Genomic DNA, 14,688 nt, shown 5'->3' with positions numbered 1-14,688 from the left:
TGACAGTAAGGCAGCAAATAGACTGCTAATAGTCTTAAAAAAAGTTACAAGCACTTGAAAGAATTATCATGACAGGAAAGATGCTTATACAAAAGAAAGTAACAACAGAAATTTAAGAACACCTACAGTTTTCTAACATTGTTACTCCCAGGTAAAAATAAACTTCTTCGATAAAAATGTAAGAAAAGCTAGAAAAGAAACGTGGCTAACCCGTTATATCACACTGGATGAACAACACAAGAAGTTGCACTACTCAGTAAGGATACACCGGCCTGTACCTAGTAATATGTCATGTTCAATGGACAAATTACATTTTTCCCAGGTAAAGGCACTTTTTATTTGGAAAAATTTCATTGACTACAAGCACTGCTAACAATAATTATTTGTATTTTCCTTTAAAGGTGGAATTCTTGTCTCCTTGTTTGACTCAGATTTAGTAGCGATACTTTAACCACACTCATTCCGCGGGAAGCATTTCAAGGCAATACATATAGTCACAACTGACAAAACTATGGAAAACTGCCTTTGTGCAAGGTCAACAAGAACGAACGTTCCACTTTTAGAGGAAAACACAATAAGAAGTTTTCACTCAGATATCTTGAAATTGATTACGTCAACTGCCACGATTCAGTTTTGTTTCTTTTCTAATAAAATACTTTCAGTTTCTTGATGCATTAATAATTTAAATGATTATCAACCAAATCTCCTGAAACTATACTATACTCCTGGAAATGAGTTAATACACAAATATTTATGATGAAACTTACTGAAACTACACTAAAACACAAACAAATCGTCAATAGCAAGGTCAGCTTAACATACTTCATTGCTTGATGCTACTTCTTCAGCATTCCTTCAATCGGACTATCAACAAAACGAAACAAAAATTAATTCTATTTTTATCCTTGGTCAGTGTTTAAGCTGTTATACTACTACATGAGAAATTTCAGCAATTTGATTGGCTTAGAGCAGTGGTATTTCAGCTTAATTTGAAATACCTACATGTCAAAATTTCAAACCTTTTGCGGTTAGTAGTATAAACAAATAATAGCATGATTTGTACGTGATATTTGGCATAAATACCTCTCGTGATATTTCAAAATTGTCTCAAATTTCACGAGCCGTTAGGCGAGTGAAATTACATATAACAATTTCGAAATATCACTCGTGGTATTTATGCCAAATATCACTACAAACCATGCTATTACCCACACTAATAAAAATGTGAGAAGAGATTGATTTCTATCTACACCACTAACAGCACAATGGCTAACATGGCAAATTATAATCCAAACTGAACAAAACAGTATCTAAAATCCTGAAAGAAAGAAGGCAAAACAGTTGGCTATTTCCAAATATGATACAAAGTTGCAAGGGTCTACGGCAAGGATAACAGCCAAATTTTGTAATTCTCTGCTTGTAGTTTTTTTCTTGCATCACTCCCCTGCATTGAGGAATGAACCTCTCCAAAAGACATATATTATTGACTGACACCTTTTTATCACCAAAATCCATAAGGAAAAGGACAGTCGGACTTGGAACAAGACAATCACATAACAAACTCCCAAGAATAGACTAGAAAGCACCTATATTTGAAACTAAATAACAGATGTTTGCACAAACAGTTTACACATTTTAGGGCTGAGTTTGCTCAAAATTACCCTTAAAGAGCTCACTTGTAGCTTATGACATTTTCTTAACAAATTATTTAGCTGTGCACAAATTATTATACCATAAAAATTCTATTTGTGAGGAACCTGAGATACAATCACATTCTCAGAGTTCCAAGCATATAAAGCAGTGGAAATGTCTGACATAGACAAAAGTTATTTACACTCACCTCTTCTGATTGTTTAGCTATCAGTTTTTCCAAAGTTTTGTGAATGAAAACTTGTCTGTAAAATGATAAGCCAGCCATTACTCATGAAGAACAAGATAACTATTTCCTTTATGTTCATGTGTGAGTAGTTGAAGACACTTTTAAAGAAAGTTAGGTCATGGTGTTTGAGGCGCTTTTTTTGTGTTTAATCACAGCATACTATACACGCTACTAACCCTACTGTAATTTCAAATCTGGATATACTGTAGCAAATGTCGTTTTTTAAAACATTTATATGGATAACATAGATAACAAGAATGACTTCCAAGCATTCATAAATTACATGTTTGCAAAAATATTATTAAGATGAACTTGACAAACATGACACTAATGTTAGTCAAGTTTCTATGTAATCTGGGCAAACATAAAATTTTTTTCCCAGGTGATGCCATCCCCCTTTGTGCTATTGTACTTTTTTTTTGTTTCCCTCTAGAGTTTTGTAAAGGTTGTCATTTTGGTACTTGAGGGCAGATGAACAACAAAAGTCCATGACATTTCATATGAGCTAGTTTTTGGTTCTTTTCCTTGCTCTGAGAGGTTGTTTCACTTGGTATTCCAGTTTTCCTCTCTGCTTGTCCTTAAGAATCAGTAATGCAGTATGACCAAATCATTACATCTTTGTTTTCTCATTAAGTCATGTAGTGTTGTAAGGTAAAGTTTCTTACTTAGCTGGAAGTCCCCCACCAGGTGGCAAGTTCTTGATGTCTTCGCTTGATAGACAGTGCATGGTGTAATACAGGTCAACAACTCCAGGATCCCTGCTATCTTCAAGCACAGCTATAAATACAATATTGAAGAGTCGTGATGATTCATCCAGACTTTGCCAAATTTTGTGATAGGCTGGAGTAGCCATTTAATGCACATTAGTGGAAGACCATGAAAGATAAATCCATGGCAGTGATAGGTATTCATATAAGTTTTGTTTGGGAAATAACTCTTCAAGGAACACTGAGAGTAAAATATTTAGCAATTATTGTATGAAACTGAATATGATCTAAAGAATTACGCAGAATGGAGAGGGTGTTAATGGCTGCTCAAGGCAGATAACACCCTCTGAGATCTGCATAAGTCTTCAGGCCATACGGAAGCCAAATTCAATAACTGTTTTATCATTCATACTTTCAGAGCAAGAGAAAAATTTTTTTATCCACTTGTCCTTCCGACAAGCACTATATCAAATTTGGTTGTCCAAAACCCAAGAGTTCTTGTCCAAAAGGTAGTGCTCAAATGATCTTCTCTTGATTCACTTTAAACTGTTTGCTAGCATCCAAGACTTCTTGTTTTCTCGGATGCTTTGAAAGAAAAACTAACGATGAAGACTGTTGTTTTTGTCTAATTTTTTTGGTCGGCTACTATCCACTTGAATTTTGGGCCTGGGCATGAGTTACATCTTAACAGAAGTAATTCTATGACAATTTGAAGTAAATTTTCAATGTTTTCCTTATTTTTTCTAATTAAAAATTTGCTTGTCCTATGGACAAGTCATATAATATAACATAAAAATTTATAGAGCACCATTTCCATGAGCTCAATGGTGCTTTACAATAATCGTAATTCTAAAAAAAAAAAAATAAATTAAAATATTTGACTTATTACAGAGAATGTATAACAGTTGTAGAAATAAATTTCTAAAAAATAAGATGCAAACGCCTTGCTAAGATTAACTAAGGAAAATATATACAATAAAAGGAAAAAAAGGGTGGCAACCAACTAATAAAAGCCTCTCTAAAAAGTAGTGTTTTAATCTTTTTCTTAAAAACATAAAGATTTACATGTCCGAGCTAAATTTCTACCAGTCCCGGATAATCGGACATAGGTCTTGGCGCACCCTGCTGAACTACAACAAGCTCTATAAGTTGATTGACGGAGGGTTCCTGTGTTTTCAGGAAATAAAGGGATGACGTACTCTAACATAATTTTATATTCTTCAAGTAGCAATTTTATTTTTTCTGTTCTTGCTATGTTTTTTGGCAGAAGTTTGTCTTCTGCTTCTTTGCAAAATGTGTGTAATTTTCCGCCATTATCTCCAGCTCTACCACCATGGTGGGTCACATTTTTGAGCTCATCTCTGTGAGCTCTTTTAAAAGTTTTAGCTTGTTATGCCATAAGTTGAAAACTCTTTTTTGCTGTCGATCTTATGACGTCATTTTCCCGCCAAAAACAGTTAAAATAAAAAATCGAAAAACATACGCCTGTTGGAAATATGAAGTTCTATTATCGTGCAAAGTCTCAGCCTAAACAGATAAAAATTAAAAACTAGTTTGAAACAGGCCACTTTTTGATGACAGCTGACCTGGGGTGTGCACTACAACTAAACATATCTTAAAATTGCTTCAAAAAAGAACTGGAAACAAACTCTTCAGAATTGTCCACCCCTTAATCGTAATGATTATGATAGTGGCTTCCCGAAAAAGAAATAAATTTCATACCCTGCAGTACACAACCCTACTCAACACCTTGAACAACAAAGGATAATGACGATGATTATGATTAGCATGAGCCTTAGTTATGATGTGACTGATTTTTCCTAAGACAAGACGTGTTGAACCTCATCTTTCCACCTAGGTTTTTTTTGCATGATTATTCAAAGGGCTTGTGTGAGCTTTTTTAATTTTGTTGTTGTTTTTTTTTGTGGGGGGCGGGGAGCAGGGGGGAGTAGCTCACGTTTAAATTAGTGAGAAGTTTGTTCTTAATGATCTCCCATTAGAATGGCTTTTATTAGAAACTAACTGGAAAATTTTTAACTCTTTATGTTAACAAATTCAACTTACCAGCTACTCTTTTCTCTAAGTCAGCTTCAAGTTCAGCTTCCTATAAATAATGTTAAAGGTTAAAGGTTACAAATTTATTGTTCTAGAATATGTACCATGACACTGTAGTAACTTGTAGACTGCACAACAAGTGTTGTTGGGATTTGTGGCATGATCGTGAAGCACAAAACACAAGAGATGGAGAAAAGAGAGTATGGGGGAGGGGTGTGGATTCTTCTGTTCTCTGAAGTTACCCTATTTGAGTAAAATGTGTCAACAATTTTGTTGCTGATTGTAGCTAATGACAACAAGTGAAATATAGCTGGAAAAGAACAAGAAAAACAGGTATTTTCTTTTCCAAATTTAATGTGTTGAGAAAAAGAAGTATTGTTGGGAAAAGGAACTAAAATGTGACACTAAGAAATTTCTGGATAGAAAACAGCACAAATTGTAATGTGGGGGACAAAGAGAGGGAGAGAAGGGGAATGCAAATAATGGAGGAAAGGGTGAAGGTCAGCATTGAGAGTGGTGCTTTTCTTAGTAAGTATGGAATGTTGGTCAACCAAACTACCTGTTTGATAGCTTCCTCGCACACTTTAGGAGCCCCTCCAAAGGTTACCAAGATTACACTCATGTTGTCTCGACTTCCCTGTGAAATCAAACATAAAGCAATAAATACTCCTGGTAGGCTAGCTTTGATTACATGAAAGACTGGGACTTAGCAAAGGGTACTCTAAAAAGTATGTGACCTGTACATATGCATTATTGACCAGGACTGAGGTCAAGGTGGGCTGTATGTTGGCCAAGTTTTTTTGTGTTTTTATGGACTGAGATGAAGTTGAGCTCAATTAAAACACAAAAAAGGATGGGGCCAATATCCAGCCATTTTGACCAGCGAACAAGCTTGGTCAATAAAGGATTCATTGATTTAAAGCAGCATCCACTCATACAACACTCACTCTGCTGCCTCAAACAATTTTTGCATAAAACGACCAAGGCTTGAAATACAAAAAAACGCTTTTTCACAAATAGGTGCAAAACTCCGAAATGAGGTACCATGTTCTTTGAGAGAACTGCCAAAACCTTCATTCAAAAAAGGAATTCAAAGTGTGCTACTGAGTATTTTCAAAGAAGTAGATTCATTCATTGATATACACCGTACACCAGATCATTAATTTTAAGATAAAATCGTCAGTAACAAGATTATGAACTGACAACAGCTTTTTCCGATAAACTTTATTTACTGTAAATCCCTTATGTACTGTAAATTCTTTCCCCCTTTGCATAATCTTGCCGGATTATATTATATATAGGCAAACATGTACATTGACTGGCCTGCCAAGATTAGCTCTAGCTACCTGTGGGTCAGTACACTTTTGTAAACCTTAATGATTGGGAAAGTAAAGATTATTGTTGTTGTTGTCTCTTGCAGGACCGACATGGAAAATCCGTACACACGATTTGCTTCATCTTGTCGGCTTGTGGACTCAGCCATATCATAATTAAGTAGGCACGATAGGAAGAGTAGCAGGCACCCAAGGCTTAAATTTGCATGGTTTTTATTTGATATTACTAAACCTAGTCGGATATGTTCAACCCCTCTTCAGTGATGTTGCCTATCGCAAGGATCTGTGAAAGTAACTCATGAGTTAACCAGTGATTAGAAATGGACAAAGCAAGACAATGAAAGCTGCAGAGAGACCTGCTAGTCATTGCCTGCTAAATTTGATACTTTAAGAATTCATGTGCATTTCTTTTTATGCGAGCTTATGAATCGTGACGTTTTTATTTGTTATCTGATTTTTTATCTATTGTGTACATTTATCTACTTTGTAGTTAGCGTCTAGTTTTAATGTCAATTTCTTGTGATTATTTTTACTTTTTAGTTCTATCTAATTTTTTGTAAACAGCGCCTCTGAATCTTGTAGAAAAGGCGCTATATAAATGGATTATTATTATTATGTGCTGATATTTTTTAGTTAAATTCCAACTGGCACCATGAATCCACAAGTCCAGAGACGAGATTCATTAAGAAGAGACCCTGGGATGAAGACAAGTACAAAAGGGATTGAGAGAGTGAAGGACACTGATATAGGAAGTCAGTACAATACGTTATGAAAGATCATACCCATTCATGTTCTATGGACCATAAAAATTTCAGAGAATTCAAGGCCAGAATGCTTGTATTCAAAAAGCAGTTCAGCAAACGTATTTATACGAATTAATAGTGTACACGTTCAGGTTGTGTACAAGGTCAGCTGAGTGACAACAATTTATTATTTGACACAGCAAACTCTACAATGTAAAGTGCGTCTTCTTCAAAATGCAATATAACCTTTCTGGCAGGAAATATACACGTACATTTCCATAAGTGGTATTTGACCTTACTAATGACGCTGAAATAACAATTTATTAAATGAAAATAACAATTGGTCAATGAGCTTAACTTAGTTTGTTCCAGATTATCCGTACAAAATTAACCGTACATACACTTTGAAATCGATGGAAAATTAGTCGGAAAGACTCGCAAGATTAACAACAGTTTATTAACGTCATTATACTTACCTTTGCTAAACAGGTATCGAGAAGGTCGCTACAAATCCGTACTAAATCGTCAGAGAGTAGCATTCTTGACCGAATGTAGTCTGCCACTTCTTCATTGCTCATCACATCCCAGATACCATCGCAGCCGATAACAATAAACTCATCCTCATGATCTCTCCTTGGAACCACTGAAATCTCTGGTTCAGGAGAAACCAGTTGTTCAGAAGGATCTATAGTAAAGTCCATCTTGTACTCGAAATCTCCCAAAGCCCTAGAAACTGCCAAAGAACCGTTAACCCTCTGAATCATAACACTACCTCCAGCCTTTTCGATACGAAGTTTCTCGTCTGGGTTAGACGGTTTGTGATCCACTGTGCTGAAAGTCACTTTCTTATCACTGCATAAAATGGCTCTAGAGTCCCCACAGTTGGCAAAGATAAAATGTTCAGGAGTAATCATAGTGGTAACGGCTGTCGTGCCACTTTTGTCGTCTCCGTTTGACCAGGTCGGGCATTCTCTCATCGTTTTGTCCAGCTCAAAAAATCCCATCTTAATTCCAATTTTGAGCTGCTCCAAATCGGGCGATGATGGCCCACTTTTGATGGCTGCTTTAAAGTCGTCGCTAGATAAAACACATTTTAAAAGATTCTCCGCACAATACAAACTCGCATTAGACCCTGCATGGCCGTCAAAAATGCCAAAAAATGACCATTCGTGAAGCTCCTGATTCAAGGCAGTGATATCCGTGTGAGCATCTTCCATTTCAATACGCCAGCCTTGCATGGACGCCACTCCATAGCGAAGTCCATTTCCCGACGCAGACTTTGTATCTTTTTCAGTCTTTGGTTTTTCTAGAAATGCACCCATTCAAAATAATGATCATTCAGGCGCATTTACCTCATAAAATGCCTTTTAGAAGGGAAACATACAAATTTCTCGGAAAGTGCTTCTTAACAGTTGCAACAGATTTTTGTAGTTAACTAGATCCAGGCTACAGTCGGATAGTAAGAAACCGCGGTCTTCCCAGTTTTCTTGCTATTTATATCACCACACTATGACGTCATTTTTTTATGCGCGATATGTTTTTGCTTGTGTCGCGTGTGCGAGCGATTTTAGTGTGTAAATAGAAAAACCCGGTTTTTGACCCCTTTTTGCGATAGAATGAAAGACTATGAATGATGAAGTACATCGAAGAAAGCCTGCATCAATGTTTTCTCTGCACGGATTATCAATGTTTGTTCCTTTTTTAATTTTCAGTTTCCATGTTTGAGTTTCATCCAGAGGTAATGTTCATATCTGAGCTATAATTTGAATAAGTAAATAAAAAGAATGATATGCATTTTTATAGACAGAAAAGTTGAGAAGGAAATAAAAATATTTTTTATGAGCAGCTCTCCGCTTTCTTTTTTTTGGGGACTGGCACGAGTCGTGTTCTCTACCTCGTTTCGATGTGAAACAATGGCGGACGAACATTGAGAACGTGCGGAGATAGGAAAAGTTTTGTTTTCCTCGTAAATTTGAGTGTCGTTAGAACAATGGTAGATGAACAGTCCTGTATCCAAGAGGTGCAAAATCTTATAAGGACTTTCAGAGGTTCTGACCGTCATAGATGGCTTGAGATATTTCTGAAGACCGAGGAGTATTTACAGTGAGTTTTCGCCTACCGTACGTGCAGTTATAATCTTATGACTTTCGATTCGTCCGCAGTCGCTTGAGAAAGCACTTTTTTGAACTTCGGAAGTTCCTTTTTTTGTTGGATACTCAGACCTCCGACCTATGTGGTTGTGGAGGTGCAAGGTAGTGGGCTATAATTTCTATAATATAGTGAGGGTTTTAATATAGAGAAACTTAAGTGGGTGCGGGGCGGGGGTGGGGGGTTACCGGTACTTTACCTCTAAATATGATGTTATATTTGAATGTGTTGTATAGTACAAAAACCTGAAGCTCAAAAAGTGAAGACAGCTGGGGTTTAAAGAGTGTTAACAGTGTTTTGAACCCAAATTTATGTACAGTCAAACCTCTCCACAATGGCCACCTTGGAGACAGAAGAAAGTGGCTGTTGTAGAGAGGTGGCTGTTATGGGGAGGTAGGGGCATAATATGACAATAATCTTTTTTTGGGCGGGGATAGGGGGGGGGAGTGTAAAACATGTTTATTGTGCTAAGTTCATACTTACTGTCTTCCATAGATAAAATTCACAAAAAACTTGTATTATGTTTTCAATCAAAATGGTAACATAAAAAAACAAGAAAGGTTGGCAACATTCACTTTACTTTCCGTAGCAGTATAAATGAAACAAAATTAAAATACGATTGCCGCGGTCAATCATCAAGGTGCCATACTAATAAAACTGTTCGTTGTCAAGAGGTTACTCCCTACACCAGTGGCAAAAAAAGTGTTCAAATGCCTTACCCTAATGTTAAATTTAACTGTGAAGAACCCCTCCCAAAGAAGAAATGTTTTGATGCTAATTATAAGATAGTCTGCATTTATTCTGGTTTGTGTCTTCAACAGTAAGGAATCTGGTTATAAATTATGGTTATTGTAGTTGCCTTTACTGAATGTTCCAGACATCTGAGATTGAATCAGATTTTATGGTGATCTTGTTGTGTTTATTAGGGAGAATTCTCTAAAGCAGAAGTTATCAATCCTTGATGCACTGAGGACATATATTTTAAAGAATGGTGACTTTGCAGCCTTATTAAATGAAGATGACCTGCAAACTGTCATCAGTATTTGGTGCACAATCTACCTTGGCTCCTTGAGAAATCTCAAGCTGTGCCAAAAAGTTAGAAAGGTAAAGTGATTTCGATCTTCGTATTATCCTGGTCTTTGATGTTTTCTTTCTTTTTTCACATGATCTTGAACTGCAAAGTGACAACAATAAGCCAAGTAGTAGAGAGACATGCTATGCACCACTTGTGTATCATTCATGATACAATTCATTTGCCTAATGATTGTTCCTAATTTCTCCTGCCAGTGGGTTTTACAGTCATCAAAAGACAATTAAATTGAGTACAATGCTTATACAAGTTTTTAGGGGCAAGCAAGGTGAATGACTTTGTAAAAGTGACAAATTACAGAAGGAAGATCCTCTGTTATGACAAGTCTACCATTCCACAGAACCAGAATTACTATGTACTTTGGTTGGCAAAAACAAAGTTTTTAGCTACTCAGCAGTGGTAAACGATTTATAGTTTTGTCATTAGTGGTTAATGCATTGGAAAAATGACCTAATATATAAGTTAAAACAATTTTTCTGCTTGAGTGTTGATGAGCCATTAAGATCTTCATAGTCTACTATCATTTTCTAACACACAGTATTCACACTAACTTAACTGTTCTAGCTGACACAGGCTAATGGAGATAATCAAAATAATTCACAAATCTATATGACACAAAAAATTCACAGCAAAATTGTCCTAATTTGTGCTGATTTACTTATGATATCACAAATTGTTACAAATGGGTAACAATTTTTATTCTTTTCATTTGCAGATATTTATTGCCATTAGTAATTTCAAGCCCTCTCATACAGAATATGAGATGAAAAGGAATATCAGACAGCTTCTGTCTTTACAGATGAGTGAACATGTCAGCAGTATCGAAGCAAGTAAGGGTAGAGAATAAATATTGCCTATAACCATTGTAAAGTTAATGCTTATCTTAAGTGTGTCATGTCAGTGTAAAGTTTTTTTGTGTGAACATCAAATGCAGTATTAATTTTTAAACTCTATGTTTTTATATTTTAATAGTTTGTCAACTAATTGATATTTGTGACCTTGGACAGAAGTGTGTGCAGGATCTATTTGATCATTTTCTTGCTACTATTTCTCATTGTCTGGACAGTTTTTGTCAAGAGGTATGGAATTTATCAGTTTTTTGTCAAAGTGGTTTATTGAGTACCTTTTTAGTCCATGAAATTCTAATATGCCTAATTAAGAGCAGAAGATTCTCTAATACATTCAACTACAATATTGTTTTGACATTTTTAATGAAAAATACTCATTATAGGATAATTTTTTTTCTTTATATTAGAGCTAAGAGCTTGGTTTTCCAGAAATTCATCTCATTTCCTTCAATCAGCTCCTTAATGTTGCTGTGTGGTCTACTACTTTATAGAAAACTAGACTTTACAAGGGGTGTTACAGTTACTGGTGACCAAATAGTTTTCACTGTGGCCTAAAAATTTTGGACAGAAGTGAATAAATAAATAATAATAATAATAATAATACGTGTAATAAAGTGGCTAAAGCCGTTAAACAGTGCTCAATACACTATTTAAGTGTAGAGCTTTGAATAAGAAGATATAACGAAGAGACAAAAAACTTGGAGTAACAGAGAATTTTGTCTCTTCGTTATATCTTCTTAATAATAATAATAATAATAATAATAATAATAATATCGACGTCGAAGTTGCTGAAGGAGCCATTAAATCGGACTATTGATGTGTTTCCTTACTTCATATATATCTTTTTATTTCATTATTATTATTACTATTTTTTTTGTTTTTTAGCAGTTGAAAGAAACTTTTGAATTTTAGAGGTTGACAGTTTTTTTTTAATTAAAATGAAATGTTTTTTAATTCCAAAAAATTTTTCTTAGTTTTAATTAACTTTTTTTTTAAGCTAAATTAAGTGCTTTTTAAATCGACAGAAATTGTAAATAGTGTTTTTGAATGAATAGTTTTTTCTTTTTTTAAGTGAATTAATTGTAAATAGGATTTTAATAGTTTTTTAATAAAATTGTCTATTATTTTATTATTATTATTATTATTATTATTATTATTATTATTATTATTATATAACACGTTTTAAATAAAATGACATGTTAATTTTTTTATAATAATAATAATAATAATAATAATAATAATAATAATAATATTATTATAAACAAGCAAGAATTCCATCTGGCTAGCACCAATCCACCTAGAGGAATAAAATTAGGGCAGCTCGTAAGTTTAAATTTCAATACTAATTATTCATCTGCTTTTTTCCAAAGCTGCAGTGCACTGAAGGAGGAGAATTATTGACAGTTCATAACACAGAAAATTGCCAGGGTTTTTTGAAGGTATCTGTTGACCAGTGTATAGAGTTTATCATGGATTTTCCCTGGATTTCTTTCTTGATATTAAAATGCAGTTACAACAGTAAAGAAGGCAAAATAAAGTAAAACAAACCATGTCGATGACATGTGTCTCTTTGGCCAGATTAAATGTTTTGTCTGCTAACTTTGCCTTGCGGGAGTGGTTGTTGATGATTAAAGGATGCTGATATTCTTGGCTGAAGCCTTTGCAGCCTATAGATTTCTGTTCTCTGCTTCCACAGTTTTGCTACATATACTCAGAGTCTACCTCCTCTATATAAAAAATCATTAATACTGCAGCTATACCTTGCCTAATGCAGCATACCTGTTGTAACTCATGTAGGCAGCACTGAAGACATTCCAGTACTTCCCAAGTGAAATTAAGCACTTACTCTCTGGTGAACCTCCTAATTCAGTGGATCATGGTAAAGTAAATTTAGCTTATTTTCCACACAAGCTATGAAATCAGAGAGGATATTAAGTACAAACTAAAGTGTTCTTGAGAATTAAGGCTACCCCATCAGTGATGCCATGTCGTCCATGACAATAGCAAATATAAGAAGGACGTTTAGTTACGTTACCATAGTTGCCTGGCAAACTCTCTTTTACAAAGTTAGCCATCAGAGTGTGTGAATTTTGTTTCATGGGTAAAACTCCATGCAAATTATAACACAATATAATGAGACATTGTAATTACTACAAATACATATAAACAAACAACAAGAAATGGTGATGTCAACAATCACATTGCTGAACAACATGGATAAACCAATGGTTTACTCACTCAGATCAGACGTGGCCGAATTGCAGTCAGTAGTTTCATTGGCACGTTATATTTACATGTACACATGAATTGATGAACCAGACAACTTGAATATAGTCTTTTTGAAGTTATAAGCTCACTGGGAGATCCTGCTGTGAAAGTGATGATTAGTGAGATGTATTGGTAGAAGTAAGTTAAAAGAAAGGTTTTCTGTGTGCCTATAGTGAGTCTTGCTGCACTGTTATTGTAGATACACTAATATAAATAATCTCATATCTTACAGGTAATTTGGCAGAGATCCTACAAACATTCATCAGTAATTTGTGGAAAGTATTATTTTGTGAGGTTAGAATTTTTGGTTAAGTATTTTTTCAAATTGCTGTATCTTACCACTAGTGATGTAAAAGTGTGGATCCTAGCTTACAAATCAGTCCATTTTGTTTTGTTAAATGATCACCAGTTTATCACGTTATCTGCAAAACTATTGAAACCCTTTTCTTGAAAGTAAACAACAACAGCTTTCTGCCCGTTACAAAAACTGGTCTTGTAATGGAAGAATATCAAATACAGCTGTATCTACTATAGCCTCCCTGCAGATGTCCTTTGGGGTTCGTTTGTCACGTATTCATTTCTCCCCCACGGACATCTGGTCCATGGGGGAGAAATGAATACGTCGCAAATGAACCCCAAAGGACATCTGCAGGTAGACTATATCTACTATAGAATTAAAAATTGACTTCAGTAGCAGGGTGGAAAATAAATTATTGTTTAAGCCACCCCGTACCCTGTCAACAGTGAAATGGTTGGTTCCTTATCATAAAAAGTTTTTGCCACTGATTATGCCTTTTTCCACAAGATAACATTCCAGTTCCGGTTCCTGTTCCAGAATCCTAGTTTTTCCAGATGCCCGTGTTTTACTATAACTTGTTCTGTGCTATTCATTAATTGTCTGCACAAGAATATGATAGTTTCTTCTTTGCCAGTTTCATCCATGAGAATTATTTGGTACAGCTATTTTCTGCTCATTTGAAATTTTCAGAAATTTTCAACTTCAATCTGACATTTGCGTTTACCTTAAATGCGATTCTTATTCTCTCTATTGTATTCTGCCAAAAAGGACTTTCCTAAGGAATGTACATTGCTTTGTGGAACTGCTGTTGGCTTGTTATTGGGAATCATCTGCACAGAGCTGAAGATACTTGTCTCCACTAGGGAATCCATTATACAGCTGCTGTTAGTAGCAGGTAAGATGAGTATTTTTATTTTCTTATTTCCATTTTGCTATTTTTATTTAACCAAGCTCTTTGTTTCCCATAATTATATCTTTATACTCTGTTATTCCTCATCCCCTAAGGGGTAGTCTCTTGAAGCCATGCACCCTATAAGACTTTACTTCTTGTCGAGATTTATGGCTTTGACTTTCTTTTTCTCCCTTTTTGTAGACTCTCAGCTTGATCAAGGTCTTGTTTGATCTCTTCAGTGTCTTTTGCTTTCACTCTGTGACTTCTTTTTTGCCTGAGTTCTCCAATATCAATCTTTCTCTTTATCCTTGATTTTGTCTGCAGATGATTCTTGGAGTTAACAGCATAAATTGGTATTTTTTATTGTTTTAATGTTAGGAGCATGGTTGTTTAACTAAAGGGTATAGACTGGTAGTATATATTGTT

At 35.0% G+C, this 14,688-nt stretch overlaps 2 protein-coding genes across 2 annotated transcripts; one reads left to right on the top strand and one right to left on the bottom strand.

Moving 5' to 3' along the window:
• Positions 1-257: 257 nt before the first annotated feature.
• On the bottom strand, positions 258-8,168 carry LOC140944171 (protein phosphatase 1B-like). Its single transcript, XM_073393300.1, has 6 exons — positions 7,195-8,168; positions 5,201-5,278; positions 4,651-4,690; positions 2,545-2,656; positions 1,841-1,895; positions 258-864 (listed from the first exon to the last, which is right to left on the bottom strand). The coding sequence occupies exons 1-6, from the start codon at positions 8,038-8,040 to the stop codon at positions 856-858; spliced, it is 1,140 nt and encodes a 379-aa protein (XP_073249401.1). The 5' UTR covers positions 8,041-8,168; the 3' UTR covers positions 258-855.
• A 461-nt stretch (positions 8,169-8,629) lies between these two features.
• LOC140944845 (uncharacterized) lies at positions 8,630-14,492 on the top strand. The gene is made up of 9 exons (XM_073393947.1): positions 8,630-8,821; positions 9,793-9,970; positions 10,672-10,786; positions 10,929-11,035; positions 12,175-12,243; positions 12,602-12,683; positions 13,305-13,366; positions 14,139-14,265; positions 14,464-14,492. The coding sequence occupies exons 1-9, from the start codon at positions 8,709-8,711 to the stop codon at positions 14,490-14,492; spliced, it is 882 nt and encodes a 293-aa protein (XP_073250048.1). The 5' UTR covers positions 8,630-8,708.
• Positions 14,493-14,688: the final 196 nt, after the last annotated feature.

Source organism: Porites lutea, chromosome 7, assembly GCF_958299795.1.
Source record: "Porites lutea chromosome 7, jaPorLute2.1, whole genome shotgun sequence".
Classification (NCBI taxonomy): domain Eukaryota; kingdom Metazoa; phylum Cnidaria; class Anthozoa; order Scleractinia; family Poritidae; genus Porites; species Porites lutea.
This window is presented reverse-complemented; position numbering and strand designations above follow the sequence as displayed.